Source organism: Vigna umbellata, chromosome 5, assembly GCF_029865625.1.
Source record: "Vigna umbellata cultivar VRB3 chromosome 5, Vumbellata_1.0, whole genome shotgun sequence".
NCBI classification, from domain to species: domain Eukaryota; kingdom Viridiplantae; phylum Streptophyta; class Magnoliopsida; order Fabales; family Fabaceae; genus Vigna; species Vigna umbellata.
The window spans coordinates 55,865,230-55,885,310 of NC_142169.1; the positions used below are offsets into that span (position 1 = coordinate 55,865,230).

Genomic DNA, 20,081 nt, shown 5'->3' on the forward strand with positions numbered 1-20,081 from the left:
AAAAACATTTTAATTTTTTATATCACAATTACTCATTATTGGTATTTTTCTTAAATAGTACAAATTAAACAATTTATTGAACTATATATAAGTACAAAAAGGATACAAAAAAGTAAAGAAATGTGTATAATTCTTTTTTAAATTTTCTTTTCTTTTTAATTGCCAACAGATTACTGGGTAGTAAGTAATTTTATGTGGGACCCTTTTTTCACAAAATAAAAGCAAGTAATTATAGTAACCGAAATTTAAAATGCAAGTAATAATTAAGATATAGGATTCTTCGTCAATTAAAAAAAGTTAACACTTGAAAAATACTAAAGTGTGAAGTTCTAACCCCACCATTTCAACATTTTTATTTTTATTTTTATCCATTTCTCAAAAATGTTTGCATCATTATATGCAATGGACCAACTTTTAGAGAAGTGAATTTTGTTCTCTTTTAACCTAAGAAGTTTGAGAGCAAAAAGAACATAGGGAGAGTTATTGAAGCAAGTATGATTAACCCTTTTAATTGTGTTGTGCACGCACTAAAAGTAACAACCTCCACACATCTTCATTTCATACAATCACAACTTTCTAATGTTATTTATGGCTTTTCAAGTTAAATCAATAGTATTCATTTCTTTATAATACCGTCAATCGGTTTATTTGAATTTAATATTAGTTTAAAATCTGGATTTATAAATATGTTAAATATAAAAAACTTTTTTATTTACTATAATTTTAAGGCTTAATACCTATTTTGGTCCCTCGAAGGGGCTAAATGTTCAATTGCGTCCTACGTTTTTTAAAAAGTTCAATGTGGTCCAAACTTGTGAAAAAAGTGTGCAATTAAATCCTTTTTGGTAACGGCGTTAATTTTTTAACGGGCCAACTAACAGAGTGTACTGAAGATTGCAACGTGTCTGGGGAAGGTTAATATGTGGCTGTGTGAGGTTAATAAGTGGCTATATTATTACAGATAACGTGGCAATGGTGAATAAATCAGAGGTTAGGGTTTGGATTCCTCCCAATTGGTCTTTGAGATACGAATGGCTTGTTCCGAAAGGTGTTCGTCTGCTTCGAAAAGTTGGGACAAAGGATCTTCGATCATATATGCGCTACATAATTTGTATTAATGGAATCATAGACAAATGAAAATTTTCAATGACTTTTAGTAAAGTATGCACAGTAAGAATGAACGGTAAACTCGATACTGTCATGACAATAATTTGTTGTACAAGTAGAGATACACCGTGACATTAAATTTTCGTGTACATATACAGAGATACAATTTTATGTACAGAGCGAGGAAATTCACTTCTCTAAAATTTTCGTGTCCCATTGCCAATAGACCTTCTCTATAATACCTCCACCACTTTTAACAGCGAGGTGAAGCGTCTCAAAAGCTGGTGGAACCCCCCACAATAATGGCACTGCAACAGTCATGGTTAGCTTCTCATGTAAATCACCTTTGCTTGCCTTCTCTACATCAATAACTTTTTGAAGATCCTTTGCCCCAACTTTTCGAAGCAGACGAACACCCTTCGGAACAAGCCATTCGTATCTCAAAGACCAATTGGGAGGAATCCAAACCCTAACCTCTGATTTATTCACCACTGCCACGTTATCTGTAATAATATAGCCACTTATTAACCTCACACAGCCACGTATTAACCTTCCCCAAACACGTTGCAATCTTCAGTACACCCTGTTAGCTGGCCCGTTAAAAAATTAATGCCGTTACCAAAAAGGATTTAATTGCACACGTTTTTCACAAGTTGGGACCACATTGAACTTTTTTAAAAACGTAGGATGCAATTGAACATTTGCCCTCTTTCGAGGGACCAAAAGAGGTATTAAACCTAATTTTAAATATCTCAAACAAATTTGCTTCTACTTATAATTTACATATGAAAAAACAGTATCAGTTTTATTAATATGAGATTAGATTATGAGTCAATTTTATTCAATAATACACTTAAATATGTTTTTGGTTTCTAATAAAAGTAAAAATTAGTTCATTTGTGAAATTTTCACATAATTTAGTTTGTCAGTTTTTAAATTTAATTTTTTTAACTAATTTTTGTTAAGTTTATTTAACGTTTCAAAAACATTTTATGATAATATTTGAATTGTTTATACTATTTAACACATTTTTTTAACGTTATTTAATAAATACTTTTGAAATCTTACATAAATTTAACAAAATTTAACTTAAAAAAATGATTAAATTTATCTTGTGATAAAAATAAAAACTAAATTAATCCAAAGTTTTAAAAAAAACTTACATTAAAAGTTTCTTATACACATATATAGTTTTATATTAATTTAAAATTAGTTGATAATAGTTTTAAAATTATATAAAGTATCTGCTATTTTATTATATAATGTGATTCATTAAAGTTTGGTCATTTGTTCTTTTGAGGAATCATGGTGCTAGTCATCCGGTCATCCCCAGCGTTTCAATTAATTGTTCAAGCAGGGACAATTCAGGAAATTCACCTCTTTATTTATATTTAGGTTTAATCATTCACGAAGTCCCTATTTTTGCGTGGAATCTCAATTTAGTCCCTTTGTTTCTGGAATTCTCAATTGGGTCCCAAATTTATGAAAATTGCAACAATTGGATCATTTCCGTTAAATTGTCTCCAACGGCGTTACTATGTGTTTGACGTGGCACGCTGTAGTCAGTTTCTTAACTGAGTGGTTGACTGAAGCAGGGGCAGTGAAGCACTGTGGATAATAACAATTTTTTAAGTAAAAATAAAATGAATGTTTTAAACCAAAATGGGGATTCAGATTTTGAATTGATCGAATTAGGGATTGGGATTGTTCTGAGTACTTCTAGGGTTCGGTTCGTCCAAAGTTCATTCCATTTCACAAATTGGGGTATCAATTTGGGTATTTAGGGTTTAATCGAAGTTGTGGTTGAAGATGCATCCTTTTTCGTCTTCGTCATGCAGCGGGTGGCAGAAGCAAGACAATAATGTGGTCTGTGGTGGTGCTCGAGGAGGATGTAACAATGGTGGTCCGTTGTGCTATTGTGGGATGAAATGTGTTGTCAGAACTTCAAGAACAGTTAAGAACAGAGGCAAGCAATTTTGGGGTTTTTTTGTTGGGTTTTTCGTTGTTCTTATTTTGAGTTCGAGGGTGCCCTGATTGGTGTTTTGTTGTCACAGAATGGTGGTGAAGATGGTGGTTGCAATTATTTCACATGGTGTGCAGATCATGGGGTTGTTGAAACGGAAACGAGTGCAAAGTGTGAAGGCAAGTCTGAGTCTTTGCTGAACAGAGAAGCAATGGAAGGTGGATGGAAGATTATAAGTGATTTGGACTTGTCAGTGAAGAAATTGGGAAATAGGGTTAATGTCTTATTAGGGATTGTCTGTGTTCTTGTTGTGGTGAACATTATTGTACTTACAATAGTGTTTTTTCGTTCATAGGAATGATTTCATTGTACTTATGATGGAATGTACTTAGAATGCAATGAACCAAAGTTATTTTGACTATAAAAGTTTGTATTGTTTGTAACTTTTGGTAAGTAATTCAAAGTATTGATTGAAACTTTTGGCCAAAATACTCTTCGTATTGAACTGTCAACTAATAAGCACAATCATATGAAGTGGTTTCAAAGTAAACTGATAAGCACAAATTACATAAACTTCATAGAATTTTCATTAATCTCAAGCACTATATAAAAGTAGAATGTGTTGATCTTTTTGAGTCATGCCCATTTTGGATGATTCCTGGAGATTTATGGATAGTAATTGGCAGAACAGTTCATTAATCTCAAGCAAAACCACACTATAACTTTTATAACCATGTTAAAATCAGAAACATAACCATGTTAAAAGATCAGCATAACATCAATGCACACAACAGATAAATGAAACCAAATTAAGCATATCTGCTGAAATTTAATTAATCTGAAGCAGTACATAAAACTGCTGTCATACAGACCAAAATAACCATAAAAACAGCATCAAGTTCCATCAGTTATCAACTGCAGTACCACAATAACACTGATTGGATGTCAAAAGCATAACGTTTTCCTACATCTACTGCTTTTCTACATAATGTTTTGTAGCCTAAAAAGACTACAAAATTTCATTCCTACAATCTACTATGGTTGATTCCCAGAGTGATGTGCTGTTTCAGATTGTTGAGTGGATGGAGTTGCTTGGGTTGCTGATGTACTGGGCACAATTCCTGCTTGGGTTGCTGATGGGCAACGAGTTCTGTTATGGCCATGTTCTCTACATATGCCACATCTCTTTTGCAAGCCAGATTTGGTCATTCTTGATTCATCCTTCCTCATTTCCCATTGCTCTAGTCTTTGTTTTCTCTTTGGTCTTCCAGGCAATACTCTTTTGTGTGGTGGAGACACATCAGGATATGGAGTAATGTTCCACATGTTGGCTCCATTCAAGGGATATATAATTGTTGAATATGTCTCCTCATATCTGGACTTCATGTAGCAAAAGTCAATAAATTGTTCTCCATCAATGTTGAGGAACTTCATTGCAGCCAATGAATGACAACAGGGGACTCCAGTCATCATCCAAGTTCTGCATGTGCATGAGGAGTCATCTATGTTGACTACGAACTTATCTCCATTGTTAGACATGTGACGAACTTCAAATAGCTTATTGCCTGACCAACTGTGTAGAAGAAGACAACAATAATTATTAACCACAGTAGTAAATTAATATAACATAGAAGTGATTACTGGAATTTACCTAGGAATCCAATTTTTAGTTAACTGAGATTCCTTTCTAAATCTGGATAGGATCTTGGGACAAATGGATCCAGTAAATGATGATATGCTTGACCTGTTCTTGGCCCATCTTTGCATGAGGTAAAGTCGTACCGTCTCCAACAAAGTAATCATGGGTTTACTCCTGGCAGAAACGAGGACATTGTTGAAGCCCTCACTCATATTGTTTACTAAGGTGTCAGATTTAGCTCTTTCAGTGAACCTTGATCTTGACCAATACCTACAACAAATAATAGAATTATTATTAACATCATATGAATAAGGAATTATGTTCTACTTTTGAAGACTAACCTTGGAGGGATGGCAATAAAATGCTTATAAGCATCTTCGTTTACTGCTCTTATGTTTCTCATTTCCATCTCCCAGGTTTGTGGATGTGTGGTTGTAGCTGCCCTCCACATTAAACGCTTCAGGTTTTTACCAGGGTATTTCTTCCTGAAGTTGGCATACATATGTCTCACACAAAACCTTTGATCAACTCTAGGAAACAATTCATCTATTGCATGAAGTAGACCCTGCAATACAATATACAAGTAATGAATACAACCAACAAATACTTAAGAACCTAAAGTTAAAATGTACAATTACAAATTAATGATTACTATTACCTTTTGCTGGTCTGATATAAAGGTAAATGAAGAACAAATTTCAGCCTCTCCAAGGTCATCTACCAACAGTTCTAAGAACCACCTCCATGAATCCTTGTTCTCAACTTCAACAACACAGTATGCAATTGGCAACATCTGCTCATTCCCATCTCGGCCCACAACTGTTAACAACTCACCACCGTACTTACCTTTCAAAAATGCTCCATCTAAACCAATAATTGGCCTACATGACATAAAACTGTCTTTGCAAGCCTTTAAACATACATAGAATCTCTTGAAAACGACTTTACCCCCCACATCCTCAACCTTTAGTTTCACTGTTGACCCAGGATTTTTGGCCACCAACTCATGGGCATAATCATATAACCTTTTATACTATTCTTTGAAAGAGCCATCAATTTGCTCTGTTGCTATGTTTTTGGCCCTATAGGCCATACACCTTGAAATATCAATGTTCCATTTCCTTTGAACTTTTTCCCTTATATCCACACCCTTAACTGAAGGATTATCTCTAATAGTTTTCTATATCTTTTTGCTCAACCACTTGGCATCAATTAATTTAAGGTTGAACTCCCTACTGCAGGTATGGTTGTCCACCATTGTTCTCAATTGTCATGTTTTCACTGCCTTCATATAACCACAATACAACCTCCAAGGGCATTTACCTTTTGCATCCACACACTTGAACCTCATTCTTTGTTTATCATTCTTAACAAACTTAATATTTCTTCCATTATCCAACGCATAACTTTTTATAGCCTCCAAAATGTCTTGCTTTTCAGCAAAATATGTCCCAACTTCCCACTTAAAGTCAACCATACTTTTTGGCAACATAAATGTTGCAAAAGTCCCATAACCCTCTACATCGGTATCGACTTCATCACTTTCTGCTCCACTAATTAATTGTTCAGATTCCCACTCATCATCTGACAAACCTCTGTCATTCCCACCCTCCACGTTAACATCAAACATGCTGTCAGAACTCACACTGGAACATGGTCCACTAGAGTCATTTGACATACTTTGGACTTCCACTTCCACATTTCCCTCGAAATCTGCATGTATATCATCATCTATATCACAACCAACATTGACATCAACAAGCCCCTCCAACCACTCATTATTTCCATCACCACTACCATTCTCAAAAGAGGAATTCCAGCTTCGGATTACCACATCTGCTTCAACTTCATTCTCTTCTACACCTTCATGTTCACCATCACCACCAACTTCCTGAACTTGTTCAAGTCCATCAACCTCTTCCTCCATAACAGCCTCAACTTTCACTTCTTCACCATCACCACCAACTTCCTGAACTTGTTCAACTCCATCAACCTCTTCCTTCATAACAACCTCAACTTGCACTTCTTCACCATCACCACCAACTTCCTGAACTTGTTCAAGTCCATCAACATCTTCCTCCATAACAGCCTCAACTTGCACTTCTTCACCATCACCACCAACTTCCTGAACTTGTTCAAGTCCATCAACCTCTTCCTCCATAACAGCCTCAACTTCCACTTCTTCACCATCACCACCAACTTCCTAAACTTGTTCAAGTCCATCAACCTCTTCCTCCATAACAGCCTCAACTTCCACTTCTTCACCATCAACTTCCTGAACTTGTTCACTCATCTCTTCCAACACACCACCAACTTCTTCAACTCTAACAACCTCTTCCTCCATAACAACATCAACTTCCACTTCTTCACAATCAACATCACCCCTCTCTTCAACTTGTCCTTCATCATTACCAACATATTCCAACATATGTATGACTTCGGGTTCAGAAACAGGGTGTATCAAAAACACATGCACCTCACCATTCAGCCTAGCTAAATTAACCATATGCATGGCACCAGTGTCATCACACAGAGGCTCTAACTTATCATCCAACACTGAAGCCCCTCCTACAGAGTACCACATATCTTTAAGCCCATGGTATCCCAAAGATTTCACTACACTAACAACCACAAAATAACTCCAAACATCTGGGTCAAACATAAACCTAGATGTCTCCCACCTTCATACTTAGGCTTCTCATCATTAACTAATTTCCCTCCATGGTGAAAGACAACCTCAATATCCTCGTCCATGATGCAAAACACTATAATGTAATCAATTGACGACAAAACATGTATTAAAACCATAAACAAAACGCACTTACACACACACACACACAGACAATTATCACTTTAAACATGGGGGACATGGAGGGACCACAACATTACAATAAAAAATGGAACACAATCCGACGACGGGGACCACAACATTGCAATCAAAAATAAAACATAGTACATAGACGGGGACCACCACCCAACATCGTAATATAAAGGTTTGTAACAAAACCAAACTTTTACTGACCTGGCCACTCCAGATTGCAACTGAAGAAGGTCCCACAACTCCGATGACGACGGCAACTGCACACTCTCTCAAGGTCAACTTCGATTAAACCCTAAATACCCAAATTGATACCCCAATTTGTGAAATGGAATGAACTTTGAACGAACCGAACCCTAGAAGTACTCAGAACAATCCCAATCCCTAATTCGATCAATTCAAAACCTGAATCCCCATTTTGGTTTAAAACATTTATTTTCTTTTTACTTAAAAAAATGTTATTATCCACGTCCTTCACTGCCCTTGCTTTAGTCAGCCACGTCAGTTAAGAAACTAACTACAGCGAGCCACGTCAGACACACACTAACGCCATTGGAGACAATTTAACGGAAATGATCCAATGGTTGCAATTTTCATAAATTTGGGACCCAATTGAGAATTCCAGAAACAAAGGGACTAAATTGAGATTCCACGCGAAAATACGGACTTCGTGAATGATTAAACCATAAACTAATGTAATATGATTTGTCAGACTCATCTAATCAAATGCATTAAAAAACACGTCCAATATGTGTTGTTAGACTTGTCTAATATTGGGTACAAACAAAGTCCCACATCGGATAAAATAAGAGATGGACATGAGTTTATATATGATGAGTCGATATTTTATTCACTTCACTTAGTTTATTGTGCTAGAATTAATCAGGAAATTGTGCTTAAATGTCCGGTATTTTCCCGTTTTCACCAATTGTGCTTAATTGACTAGTAATTCTAATTTTGATTAATTTGAATTATCTAAGCTAATTATTTGCACTATAAATTACAGGGAAAATTTGGAAATACAATTTGGGATATTTGAAGGTTTAATAAAAAAAAAGCACATGGCCCATGGACAAGTCACGTTGGCAAGCTCCAAAATGCAAAGTGCTGAAGAAGTGAAATGATGGAGGGACCACATTCCATTCACGGAAGAGGGTCACGGCCCATGAGCACATTGGGGGTGCAGCGGCCCACATCCAGCAGATTGGAATTGGTGTGCACGTTGAGGAGGTGCTTGGACAGCAGCGGGGTGCATCCAGCAAGCAGCTGCACACACATCCAGCTTCCACGTCCACACTTGGAACCAAGCATCCAGGAGCTTCCTCTCGGTGCAGGACACATCCATCTCCACCATTCAGCAGCACGCGTCCCAAAAGCACACTCCAGCAAGCACTTCACGGCCCACATCCAGCATCTTAGGGTGTGACACACAGCAACAATTGGAACTCCACGGCCCAGCACTGGCTTGGACGCACTGTGAGCTGATTCAAGCGTCCCACAACAGCATGCGGGTGGCAAAAAGAAGAAGCACCAACAACCAACGGCAGCAAAGAAGGTAGTGCGCGGATGAATGGAACATCCAGTAAAAGAGGGGTGCGTCCAGCAGAGTTAAAGCTTCGTCCAACACGTCCACAGCAACTGGAGGAGCTCACGGTCCAGCAAGGCATCCAGCAGCTTGGTTGCAGGTCCAGCGGCCACAGTAAAAAAGAGGGGAGAGCTGGAGAAAGAAGCGTGACCTAATGGGGGGACGGAGGATGAAGGGGCTGTAACGTGAAATGGTGTCCAACCGTCACCCTTTCTTTTCTGCTTTTCACCTTTGAACATTTGCTGGTCCTTTAGGAATTCATTTCTTCTATTTGTTTAAGCAGTGTACACGGTTTGGGTTTTACTCATGCTGGACCTATAAGGATTCATATATTTCCCATGTTAGCTCACTCATTTAGTTCTACTTCACTGATTAATATGTTTGCTTCGAATGCCATTCTCGCTGCAATACATTTTCATTTCTTACACTAGCTTGAATCTTGTTCTATTTTTCTTCTTAATCTGGAATGTACCCTTGTCTCAATTAGCTCATCACTGCAACTTACTAGCATGGATTTATCTTTACAATTCACGTTGTTTACACAAGCTGAGATTTAAATTTGGTTCTCTTGGTTTAATTGTTCTGTAAGTTGATAATGGAGCTCTCGGTTCATGCAGAAATGTTTTAAATCCTTTGTTCTGTAAGTTGATAATGTTTCTTAGATCAAATTTGTTTAGAAGTTGTGGGTACTGTCATGGGGTGCAAGGGTCTCTTAGCTAACTAAACATCTTTCTTCTAGGATCAATAGCATTATCATTTAGTGAAGCATGTGGGACTTTTCTTTACAACTCTTTTGTCTTTTAATTATTTGTGTTGGAAGAGTGGTGGTCCGTTCAGTAGAGTAGGGAAAGGAAGTGTGGTGTGTGCAGCCGTGAGTGGTGTTAGGAGGAGAGAATGCATCTTTGATGTTTGGTTGTAAGCATGACTTGCGTGCTTAAAGGAGTGTGGTCCAGTTGCCAAGAAGAAGTGGATATAATTTATGGAGAATGTGCCTTTTGGCATAGAAAGTAGAAGCGTTAAATTTATTCACGTAACAACATTATTCTAAGTGGCTAAATAGGCGTAGGTGTCATGATTTTGTATGGAAGGGGTGGTGAGTTGTCACGTCCAGGGGCTGCACAAAGACTTTTTTTTTTCTTTTCTTTCTAAGCATGGAGCATTTTGTTGTTATGGAGAAAAATATTCACGGTTCTAATTACATTTAAATGCTTGATTTACTTACTGCATTTCCGAATTTGTCAAAAGTTTAAGTGCTTATTATTTGTTGCATTTTTAATTACGTCATCTTCCTTCAAATAAAATTCAGTTACTATTTTATGTTTACCATATTTTCAATTATGTTTCGTTGTATTTAATTTCTAGTTTTAATTTTTCACAACCAAAAACAAAACAATTTTCAACCCCCCACTACGTGTTGATCTAAGACTGAACCACAAATTGGTCCTTGAGAGACGACCTAGGAGTCACTTCCTAGTAACTATACTGCATTCTTTAATGCACAATTTTTGTGGGAGGTGCGACCCTCTCATCAATATACACATAAGATACCTCCATTGGTAAGAGGCCTTTTGGAGTGGTACCAAAAGCAAATCCGTAAGGGCTTGGCCCAAAGCGGACAATATCTTACCAGTGTATAGATATGTGTGTATATCAAACCTTTCCAACAATAGTATCAGAGCTCATGGTTCAGATTTGGTGATCGGGCTCAATCAAGTACGTCCCTCCATGATCAGGTGAAGCCTTGGCAGGTAGCTAGTGGCAAATAGCCAAATGACTCATGAGAGTGAAGAGCAAGAGATGCTCAGTGTTGTGACCATGGATCGTGAAAGAGGGCACAGAGATGCTTAGTGTTGACCATGGTGCACTCAAGGATAAGAAAGGACTTTCGTAGTAAGGGGAGGAAGGAGAACCATAGTCCTTTGTTTGAGGGAGGGTATTGGGTACAAACAAAGTCCCACATTGGATAAAAATAAGAGATGGAGATGAGTTTATATACACATAAGATACCTCCATTGGTAAGAGGCCTTTTGGAGTGGTACCAATAGCAAATCCATGAGGGCTTGGCCCAAAGCGGACAATATCTTACCAGTGTGGAGATATGTGTGTATATCGAACCTTCCCAACATCTAATTAGTATATTGACACGTTTGTCTAATGTGTATTGTTAGACTCGTCCAATTAGTATATAGACAAACTTGTATAATGTATATTACAAAACTCACTTGATCATAAAATGGATATAGTCGTCTAACGTGTATTAATAGATTTATCTAATTTGTGTATGAAAAAAATTGTCTAAAGTATATGGTTAGTGTATGGTTAAACTTGTCTAATGTGTGTTACAAGACTCGTTTGATCAATGTGTGGAAAAATTTGTTTGATGAATGTTACAAGACTCGTCTAATTAGTGTATGAACATACTCATCTAACGAGTAATTTTAGACTCATATAATCAATGTATGAAATGAATCATCTAATATATTTTACTATAGTTATTTGAAAAGTAGGTTTAATTACTTACTTTGTCCATACAAAAGTTTCAATTTCCTCCACACATGATATAATTTGCATCAATCAAGTCAAATTCATTAATTTTGTAGAAACAAAGTTAACTGTGTGCTGAGATGACAAAAAAGTATGTCACCTTTTCCTCTCTCCTCTACTTCTCTACGCGACGTAGACCTAACTTTTATAATATCTATGATGGTTACGAGACTCTCATGGTCCTATGCCACTTTTCATGTTCTAGTTTTCTTCCCCTTGTCTTTCTCTCTTTTGCTTTACGTAATAATTAATTCAAATCGTAGATGATGATGATAATAATAATAATAATATAATAATAATAATAATGTAATAATAAAAATAATAATATAATATTAATAATGATAATAATAATTTATATTATTATTATTATATTATCATCGTTATTATTATATTATTATTGTTGTTATTATTAGGGTTAAATATGTTTTTGATCCCTTAACTTTTAGTGAAAATTGGAATTAGTTCCTCTTCAAAACTTTGGACTAATCTAGTTCCCAAACTTTACAAATGTGTGAATTTAGTCCTTTTAACCAAATTTTATTAACTTTATTTGATGTTTCAAACGCATTTCTCAGTTAACATTGAAGCAAAAACGTGTCAAATGGTATAAACAACTCAAATGCTATCATGAAACGTACTTGAAACATCAAATAAACCTAACAAAATTTAGTTAAAAGGACTAAATTCACACATTTTTAAAGTTTGGGGACTAAATTAGGCCAAAGTTTTGAAGAGAGACTAATTCCAAATTTCACTAAAAATTAAGGGATCAAAAATATATTTAACCCTTATTATTATTATATTATATTATTATTATTATTATTTAGGATTTGAATTAATTATTTCTTAAAGTAAAAAAAAGAGAAACAAAAGGGAGAAAAAGAATTAGAATATGAAAAGTGGCAGAGGAGCATAGGAGTTCCATGCCATCATAAATATTATAAAAGTTGGGTTTGTATCGCACATAGGAGAGAGAAAAAAAGTGGCATATTTTTTTGTCATGTCAACATGCAGTTAATTCTGTTTCTACATAATTAACGAAATAAACTTGATTGATGCAAATTATACAATGTGTGAACGAAATTAAAACTCTTTTTTAAGAAGAATTACCAAGTTGACATACTACGATGAGACTAGGTACTAATTAAACAATTAAACCTAATAAGTATATGAATAAACTCATCTAATGTCTATAGCTAAACGTGCATAATGTTCTTTGTTATACTAATCAAATCAATATATAAACATACTCGTATAATGTGTATTGCAATATTCATCTAAGCAGTAAATGAACATATTTATATAATATTTATTAATAGATTGGTCTAATTTGTGTTTAGAAAGACTTGTCTAATGTATACTCTTAGAGTTATCTAAACATTGAATGACTTATCTAATGTATATTGCTAGACTCGTTTAATCAATATATTGACAATCTCGGATAATTTGTTTGTTTTGTTCATCTAATCACAATATTCTCAAACTTATCCAAATTTTTTTGTTATACTCGTATAATCAATTTGTCTATTATTTTTTTTGTTATATTCATACAATTATTGTATGATCAATCTCGTGTATTTTTATTGCTATATTATTCTAATCAATGTATGGAAAGACTCACGTGGTATGCATTGATCGAGTTATCTAATTAATACATCAACGACATAATATGCATTGTTAGATTTGTTTAATGAATATACAAACACATTTGTATAATATATATATTGTTATACTCGTTTAATAAATATATATTCATACTCTTATAATATATATGATAAAAGTCGTCTAATTAGAAAATAGACAAACTCATATAATATACGTTAATAAACTTATATAATTTGTGTATAAATGAACTTGTTTAATTTATATTGTCAATATACTTGTTTAATGTTTGTTATTAAAATCATTTAAAAAAGTAGATAAAAAATAAAAGGGTTAAATATGTTTTTAGGCCCTAAATTATTGGTCGTTTCTGGTTTTCGTCCCTCTTTCAAAATAAGGTACAATTTGGTCCTTATTCTTTTCGAAACGTTCGTTTTAGTCCTCGAAACTTTGGTTTTAGTCCTCATTTTGTTGACTAAATGAGGACCAAATTTTTAACGATGTTAGTCTTCGAGGACTAAAACGAACGTTTTGAAAAAAATGAGAACCAAATTGTACCTTATTTTAAAATAGGGACAAAAACCAGAAACAACCAATAGTTTAGGGACTAAAAACATATTTAACCCAAAATAAAATAACTTAAATGCATATATAACAACAAAATAAATATAAACAAAAAATAAATAAAAATTTGAAAAGACTGAAAAGTTAACTTCGGATACACTTGTCAACAAAATAAAACAGGTAATAAGATAATTTGCTATTATAATCTTTTATTATATTATAGAAAATAATAGAAGTAAAATAAATTTTATAAAATGTAATAACAAAAATAAATATAAATAAATGGGTAAAACGGTAGATTTATTAATATATTATTTCTTTATATTACAACAGATAATAGATAATAAAAATAAAATTACTTTAACAAAATAAATATAAATAAAAAATTATCATATGTTAAGTAATTAAAAAAACTAACTTTTGAAATACTTGGAAATAAAATAGAATGAATAATAAGATCAGTTTACTAGTATATTTTTTTTATATTATCATAGATTATAATATATTTGATATGAAGTAATCTCACCCGATATGTTTATAATAAACTATTTAACTCTTACGATATTTATATATCGATATTAGATATATTTTTTTAATTTGTTCTACATTTGCATGCATTAAACTCTTATATATGTTTGCTTGATTATTGGTAGACAATAAAAAAACTAAATTGAAAGGCAATTTTTTTAAGAGAACATATGATGTGCACAAACTAAAGATCAAGAAATTTAAAAAATATTTTTATATTTGAGTTATTAATTTAAAAATTTCAAATCTTCTTTCATTTATCAATTCTTTATAATTGTAACATTTATTTTTTCTAATTCACTCCTTATTTCATTTATTTTTTAAATTGTTTTGTGAAAATTATCAAAATAATTAATTTAGTAGAAAATAAAGAAATATAAGCTCTTCTATTATTTTTTAATCTTTTTCTTTATTTTACTTCATCAACTTTTAACATGGCAATAATTTGAAATTTGAACTTATTAGCAACCACTAAAACAGATAGGGAAGGGTGACGCGGGAAAAGGTTGAAAGAAGATGCTCGCAATTTGGCGCGCTTGTATTAACTTTTCCCGCTAAAGAAAGCTTATAGATCTATTCTCTTCACCGTTTCCCCAGTGCAGATTCACAGTTTCTTCTTCAACCTTCAAATTCCCCTTCACTGTTCTCTCACTCTCGCAACAAAAATGCCCGTCATCGCCGCAAAACGCTCGTTGCGATCTCATCCTTCCTCGCCTCCCCGCAAATCGCCTCGCCGATGCACCGCAGCAACCGCCAATTCTTCCCGCAATGTAATTCTCAAAACCCTAATTCCCCTACATACGCTCTCTCATCTCTTTCAATTCCTGTGATCAACCGATTGCTTGTCGTTCGTTTGCAGGTAAACAATTTCGGCACAGATGAAAACCAAGTTGATCCGGCAGCTGTGAAACCCAGGTGGAATCCCAAAGGTAAGGGTCGAGATTCTTTTCTTTCTCACTGTCTTCTTATGTAGTGGTGTTTTTGACTTTTTTTTTGTTGACTGAATAATAGATGGTGAGCAAATAAAGGCGGTGAAGCTAGCATTGCACTTGTCCACTGCGCCGTCTTCGGTCGTGTGCCGTGAGGAGGAGCAGAATGTTGTTTTGGAGTTCTGCAAAGGGTGCGTTGAGCATAAAAAGGCCGGGAGTCTGTACATTTGCGGGTGTCCCGGAACCGGGAAATCGTTGTCTATGGAGAAAGTGAAAGAGCAATTACTCAATTGGTCTAAGGAGGTATGGTGTAATTGTTGGTGTCATGCTCTTGGTGATGTTACGGGTTGATGATTGCTCGCATGCTGCATAAATATTGGAAGCTAATTATCCCTCGATTGTTGTTATGCCTAATATGCCATCATGGTTGTTTGATATGTTCCTTACTAATCATGAAGAAGAATCATGTGTCATACTTGCCCATTGAATATAATTGACCGAAGAAACATTAAATTTGATCTTTGACTTTGATTGTTCAATCTGGAGTCACAGTGTGTTTTGTGTTCTTTTCCTAATACGATCTTGCCTATCTGATTTTCAGGCAGGTCTCCCGCTGCCAGATGTTTTATCCGTGAACTGCACAACTCTTGCTAGCACATCGGATATTTTCACAAAGGTGGGAAAACATTTAATTGAACTGAAGTTAACTTTATCAGTTGACTGACATAGTGGCTTTTCTAGCAGATGGTTGGGTTAAACCAAACACAGGGTAAAAAGGTTTCAGCCTCGCCCTTACAGCAACTTCATAACATGTATTCTCAGAAATCATCTATCAACAACATGACGTAAGAAATATATCCCTGCCCACTATTTTTTCAAACTAAATATAATATAAATCGACATCTATATATTTTTTCTACTTGGTTGTTATCAAGGAAGTAATATACCTTCATTGTAACAGATTGATAGTAGCTGACGAATTAGATTATTTGATAACCAAAGACAGAGCCGTTCTTCATGATCTTTTTATGCTCACTACCTTTCCATTTTCTAGATGTATATTGATAGGTAAATTTCTCTAAAGTGAAAAACTGTTGTTTCCAACACGTGGTTATTAAATCAGTCTGGGTAATTCAAGACTAATCATGTTTGTTTATACAGGTGTAGCGAATGCAATTGATTTAGCTGATCGATTTCTTCCGAGGCTTACATCATTAAATTGTGAGTAAATTAAGTCAATGATTTTATGTAAAGATTTCTCATTTTATATGCATCTCATTTACCAGAGCAATGGAGCTATCCTACTTGTGTAAACCATTAGAAACTATTTTTATTGTCTTATTTAATCTTTTCTGTTTGTTTTGTTCTAGGCAAGCCTGTGGTTGTAAATTTCCAGGCTTACTCGAAAGATCAGATCCTCAAGATTCTTGAAGAAAGATTAAAGGTAAGATTGTTGCTATTAAAATTGGGTTATAGATTTGTGTTTGTTAAAATGTTTACTCACTTGGTGGAAGAAAAAATGTGAAGTGAATCCTGCATTTCTTCTTGTTCAATATTTTTCTTAACAAATTTTTATTTCACCACCAGGAACTTCCTTACATTGTCTTTCAACAGCCGGCCCTGGAACTATGTGCTAGGGTGAGTCAAATATGCGTGACAAAATAACTGAAGACCATGTTACCTTTTTTATTCCTTACGTAAAATGATTCAAGTCCCATTTTACTGCTTACGAATTTGAAGTTGAAATAAATAAGCAAACGACAAGTGAACAACAGTGCTTTCCTAATTCATCTTGAAATAATGTGGAGCCTAATTAGCACTGAACTTTGCAGAAAGTTGCCGCATCTTCTGGAGACATGCGGAATGCCCTTTCTATATGCTGGTTAGTCATTTATTATTATTATTATTATTATTATTTTCTCTTTATTCCCGTGAGATAATGTATACGTGTATACAAAATTATTCATCTTAAAATGTTCATTTTTATTTATAGAAAAAGTAGAAATGGTACTTTTACTACAAATCCATAATCCTACCTAGTTTTTGTTTAGTTTAAAATTTAAGTAACCGTATCTGAACTTTAACATGGAATAGGTGCAGGGGATTATAATCCAGTTAGTTAAAATAATAACTGATCAGTACAGTTAAATGTATACGATAAGAGGAAATAAACCAGGGTAAGGGAAGTCAGTTGGGGTTTTGTGATTAAATTGAGGTTTCAGTTAAAGTTCCCTTCTCTCTAGTACTTGAAGCGTTGCATTTTTTATTAGATTCTTCATCAATATTTGCGTTCTCGTATCTTTTTGGTACGTAGCCAGGGATTGAGGAAGTTCAAGTTATGTCTCAATTTTCTTTGTCAATTTAGCTAGAGAAAAATCCAGTAACAGAACAACTTTAATTGTGCTTTTCTCTTTCCAGGAGTGCAATCGAGATGCTTGAAGCAGAAATTAGAGAATCTGCGTGCAATTTGAACACTTCATTGGAAGAGATATCATTCTCCAAACAAAATCTTCCCACAGCTCCTGATTGTATGAAAAAACGTGAATTTGATATTGTAAGTGTTCAATAATTCGTTCCTCATTTGATTCATTAATAGGTTGGAATATATTTCGTTAAGTTGTGTTCAAACTTTTTAGGTTGTGGTAGCTCAGGTGTTGTCAAGAAATCGATACATTAGTTTTAGTCTGATTATCAGTCATCATAGGTATAGGCAATGAACCATTATTTACTTTCGCCAGAGTCTATTGTTATTAAAGCATTGTTAAAGGCATCTGAAAACGGCTACATAATAAATTTAGATTTATTAAATAAGTATAGTTCTTCTATTATTTATTCATCCTACTTTTTGACTAAAGGCCTAAAGTTTTCAAAATAAATTGCAGGTGAGAACTGATCATATGGCTCGTGCCTTGTCCAAGACTTATAGGTCACCTGTGGTGGATACGATACAATCTCTGCCACATCATCAGCAGGTAAGTTGAAAAATGAATGTGCTATGAACTGTAGAGCTAAGGCTTCCCCTATTACCGGAACTAAGATATTTTCATATACTTTTTTATGCTCTTGTAGGTATAGATCGGCTAATTTCAATCTTAATTATTATCACAAAAGTCTTGTAAAGTATTCAAAAGTTTGAATAGCAAAATATGAATGGAAAGTGTCATTGAAGGGATGGTAACTTTGTATAACATTAAGGATGTGTTTTGAAAAAGCATGTTTAGTCGAATACCAAACTAAACTAAATGCATAAACACCTTTCATACTAGGTCTTGGCTCTAACTTTTTCTGGATATGTACTATTTGCAGATTATACTCTGCTCTTCTATGAATCACTTTCGAGAAGCCAAGAAAGATACATTCCTAGGAGAGGTATGCTTCACCCGCTCACACGGTTTTGATCCATTCTAATCCGTATACTGATTTCGAAAATTTAAAAATAATGATGGAATGTTGCAGTTGTATCAATCGTATGTGGGGATATGCAGATCATCTTTAATTCCTCCAGCAGGAATCTTAGAATTTTCGAACATGTGCAGAGTGCTAAGTGACCAGGTATTTAAACAATTTGATTCGATTTTGTATTTGTAGATTTAGTATCCTGCAACTGATGAATTTTCATATTCAAGTGTTGGATCAGTGACGGATAGTGATAATGAGTAAAATGATAAAATATTGTAACTGCAGGGTCTTATTAAACTAGGACAATCTCGAGAGGATAAATTAAGAAGAGTGTCGCCTAAAGTAAATGAGGGTGATATTACTTTTGCATTGCAGGTAGTCTTTCAGTCTCCGAAGATCTCGTATCATTTCATTTTTATTATTCCTTAATTTAATATACATTTGGAGATTCGTGGTTAATATTAAATTGTTCTCTGCCATTTGAATTCATTGACGCAGGGGATACGGTTTTTTCACAACTGTCTTAAATGATTCTGATGATAGACTGTTAGTGTTCATTCAACATGACGTGAGATCAAAGATTCTTCATTGGATAAAGGTTGGAAGCTTTTGTTTAACGTGCTTTTTCTTCCTTAGATCAATTTTAAACATGTCTATCGTCTTCTCTCTACACACTGTTTTAATAACTTGTTTTCCTTGTGCATATGCAGACAAGTTCTTTTGGTTCAAACCGGTGTCTGCATCATATTATATGAAGTGGTATACTCGATTAAAGCATGGAGTTGAAATCACTTCGGCAGATTTTTTGCTCAGCAAAAGCTATTAGAGTATATTTTTTATGTTTTTTTTTTCAGAACTGGTTCGGGCAGTGTGATTTATGTAGCTTACTTCAGGCAGTTATGTGATAAGGTTGTATTTTCTCAGGAGAAAAAAAATAGCAACAGATACATTAATTTCATACTAATAAATTAATTTTTTTCAGATGTCTATCTTTCATTATTTTATATTGAAGTAGCACATTGTAAAAAATTCATCAAATGGTTGTACTAAAGCCAAAGGTAGTTTGAAAATATAGTAAAATAGGTGAGTTGGGCTAAGGAAATGTGTTGTGATGCTCAAAAGGAAAAAAAACGAAAAGAATATTCACGTAAATCAAAATAAAAATGACAGATATATGCATAAAAGTTAAGATTTGAGTGAAAAGAATTGATTATATATTCAACATAATCGATTATATTGAAGTACATAATTGATTATATCTCTTTCATATATATATATATATATATATACTTATGAAAACAAGTTGGTTATCTATTTCAATATGATTGATTATGTAATTTAACAATTGATTATGTCTTTAATTTTTATATTTTTATTCATTATAATAAAATGAATACATAATC

The 20,081-nt window shown here is 34.1% G+C and overlaps 2 protein-coding genes and 1 pseudogene across 2 annotated transcripts; 1 reads left to right on the forward strand and 2 right to left on the reverse strand.

The window, feature by feature from the left end:
- Positions 1-4,105: 4,105 nt before the first annotated feature.
- Positions 4,106-5,211, reverse strand: LOC148198667 (uncharacterized). The gene is made up of 3 exons (XM_088116233.1): positions 5,051-5,211; positions 4,722-4,979; positions 4,106-4,643 (listed from the first exon to the last, which is right to left on the reverse strand). The coding sequence occupies exons 1-3, from the start codon at positions 5,209-5,211 to the stop codon at positions 4,106-4,108; spliced, it is 957 nt and encodes a 318-aa protein (XP_087972359.1).
- A 44-nt stretch (positions 5,212-5,255) lies between these two features.
- LOC148198668 (uncharacterized) lies at positions 5,256-7,463 on the reverse strand (annotated as a pseudogene).
- Positions 7,464-14,881: 7,418 nt separating this feature from the next.
- On the forward strand, positions 14,882-19,661 carry CDC6 (cell division control 6). The gene is made up of 17 exons (XM_047321182.2): positions 14,882-15,120; positions 15,210-15,279; positions 15,362-15,582; positions 15,881-15,955; positions 16,024-16,124; positions 16,241-16,347; positions 16,441-16,500; positions 16,650-16,723; positions 16,867-16,917; positions 17,112-17,161; positions 17,698-17,833; positions 18,162-18,251; positions 18,586-18,648; positions 18,736-18,831; positions 18,964-19,053; positions 19,177-19,276; positions 19,389-19,661. Exons 1-16 carry the CDS (start codon positions 15,016-15,018, stop codon positions 19,207-19,209), a joined length of 1,422 nt encoding a protein of 473 aa, XP_047177138.2. The 5' UTR covers positions 14,882-15,015; the 3' UTR covers positions 19,210-19,276; positions 19,389-19,661.
- Positions 19,662-20,081: the final 420 nt, after the last annotated feature.

Coding starts and splice junctions, on each gene's coding strand:
- CDC6 (XM_047321182.2), top strand. CDS start 15,016: ATGCCCGTCATCGCCGCAAAACGCTCGTTGCGATCTCATCCTTCCTCG. Junction 16,125..16,240: donor TCATCTATCAACAACATGAC/GTAAGAAATATA, acceptor TCATTGTAACAG/ATTGATAGTAGCTGACGAAT. Junction 17,162..17,697: donor AATGCCCTTTCTATATGCTG/GTTAGTCATTTA, acceptor TTCTCTTTCCAG/GAGTGCAATCGAGATGCTTG.
- LOC148198667 (XM_088116233.1), bottom strand. CDS start 5,211: ATGTATGCCAACTTCAGGAAGAAATACCCTGGTAAAAACCTGAAGCGT. Junction 4,980..5,050: donor TTTATTGCCATCCCTCCAAG/GTTAGTCTTCAA, acceptor TATTTGTTGTAG/GTATTGGTCAAGATCAAGGT. Junction 4,644..4,721: donor ACTAAAAATTGGATTCCTAG/GTAAATTCCAGT, acceptor TCTTCTACACAG/TTGGTCAGGCAATAAGCTAT.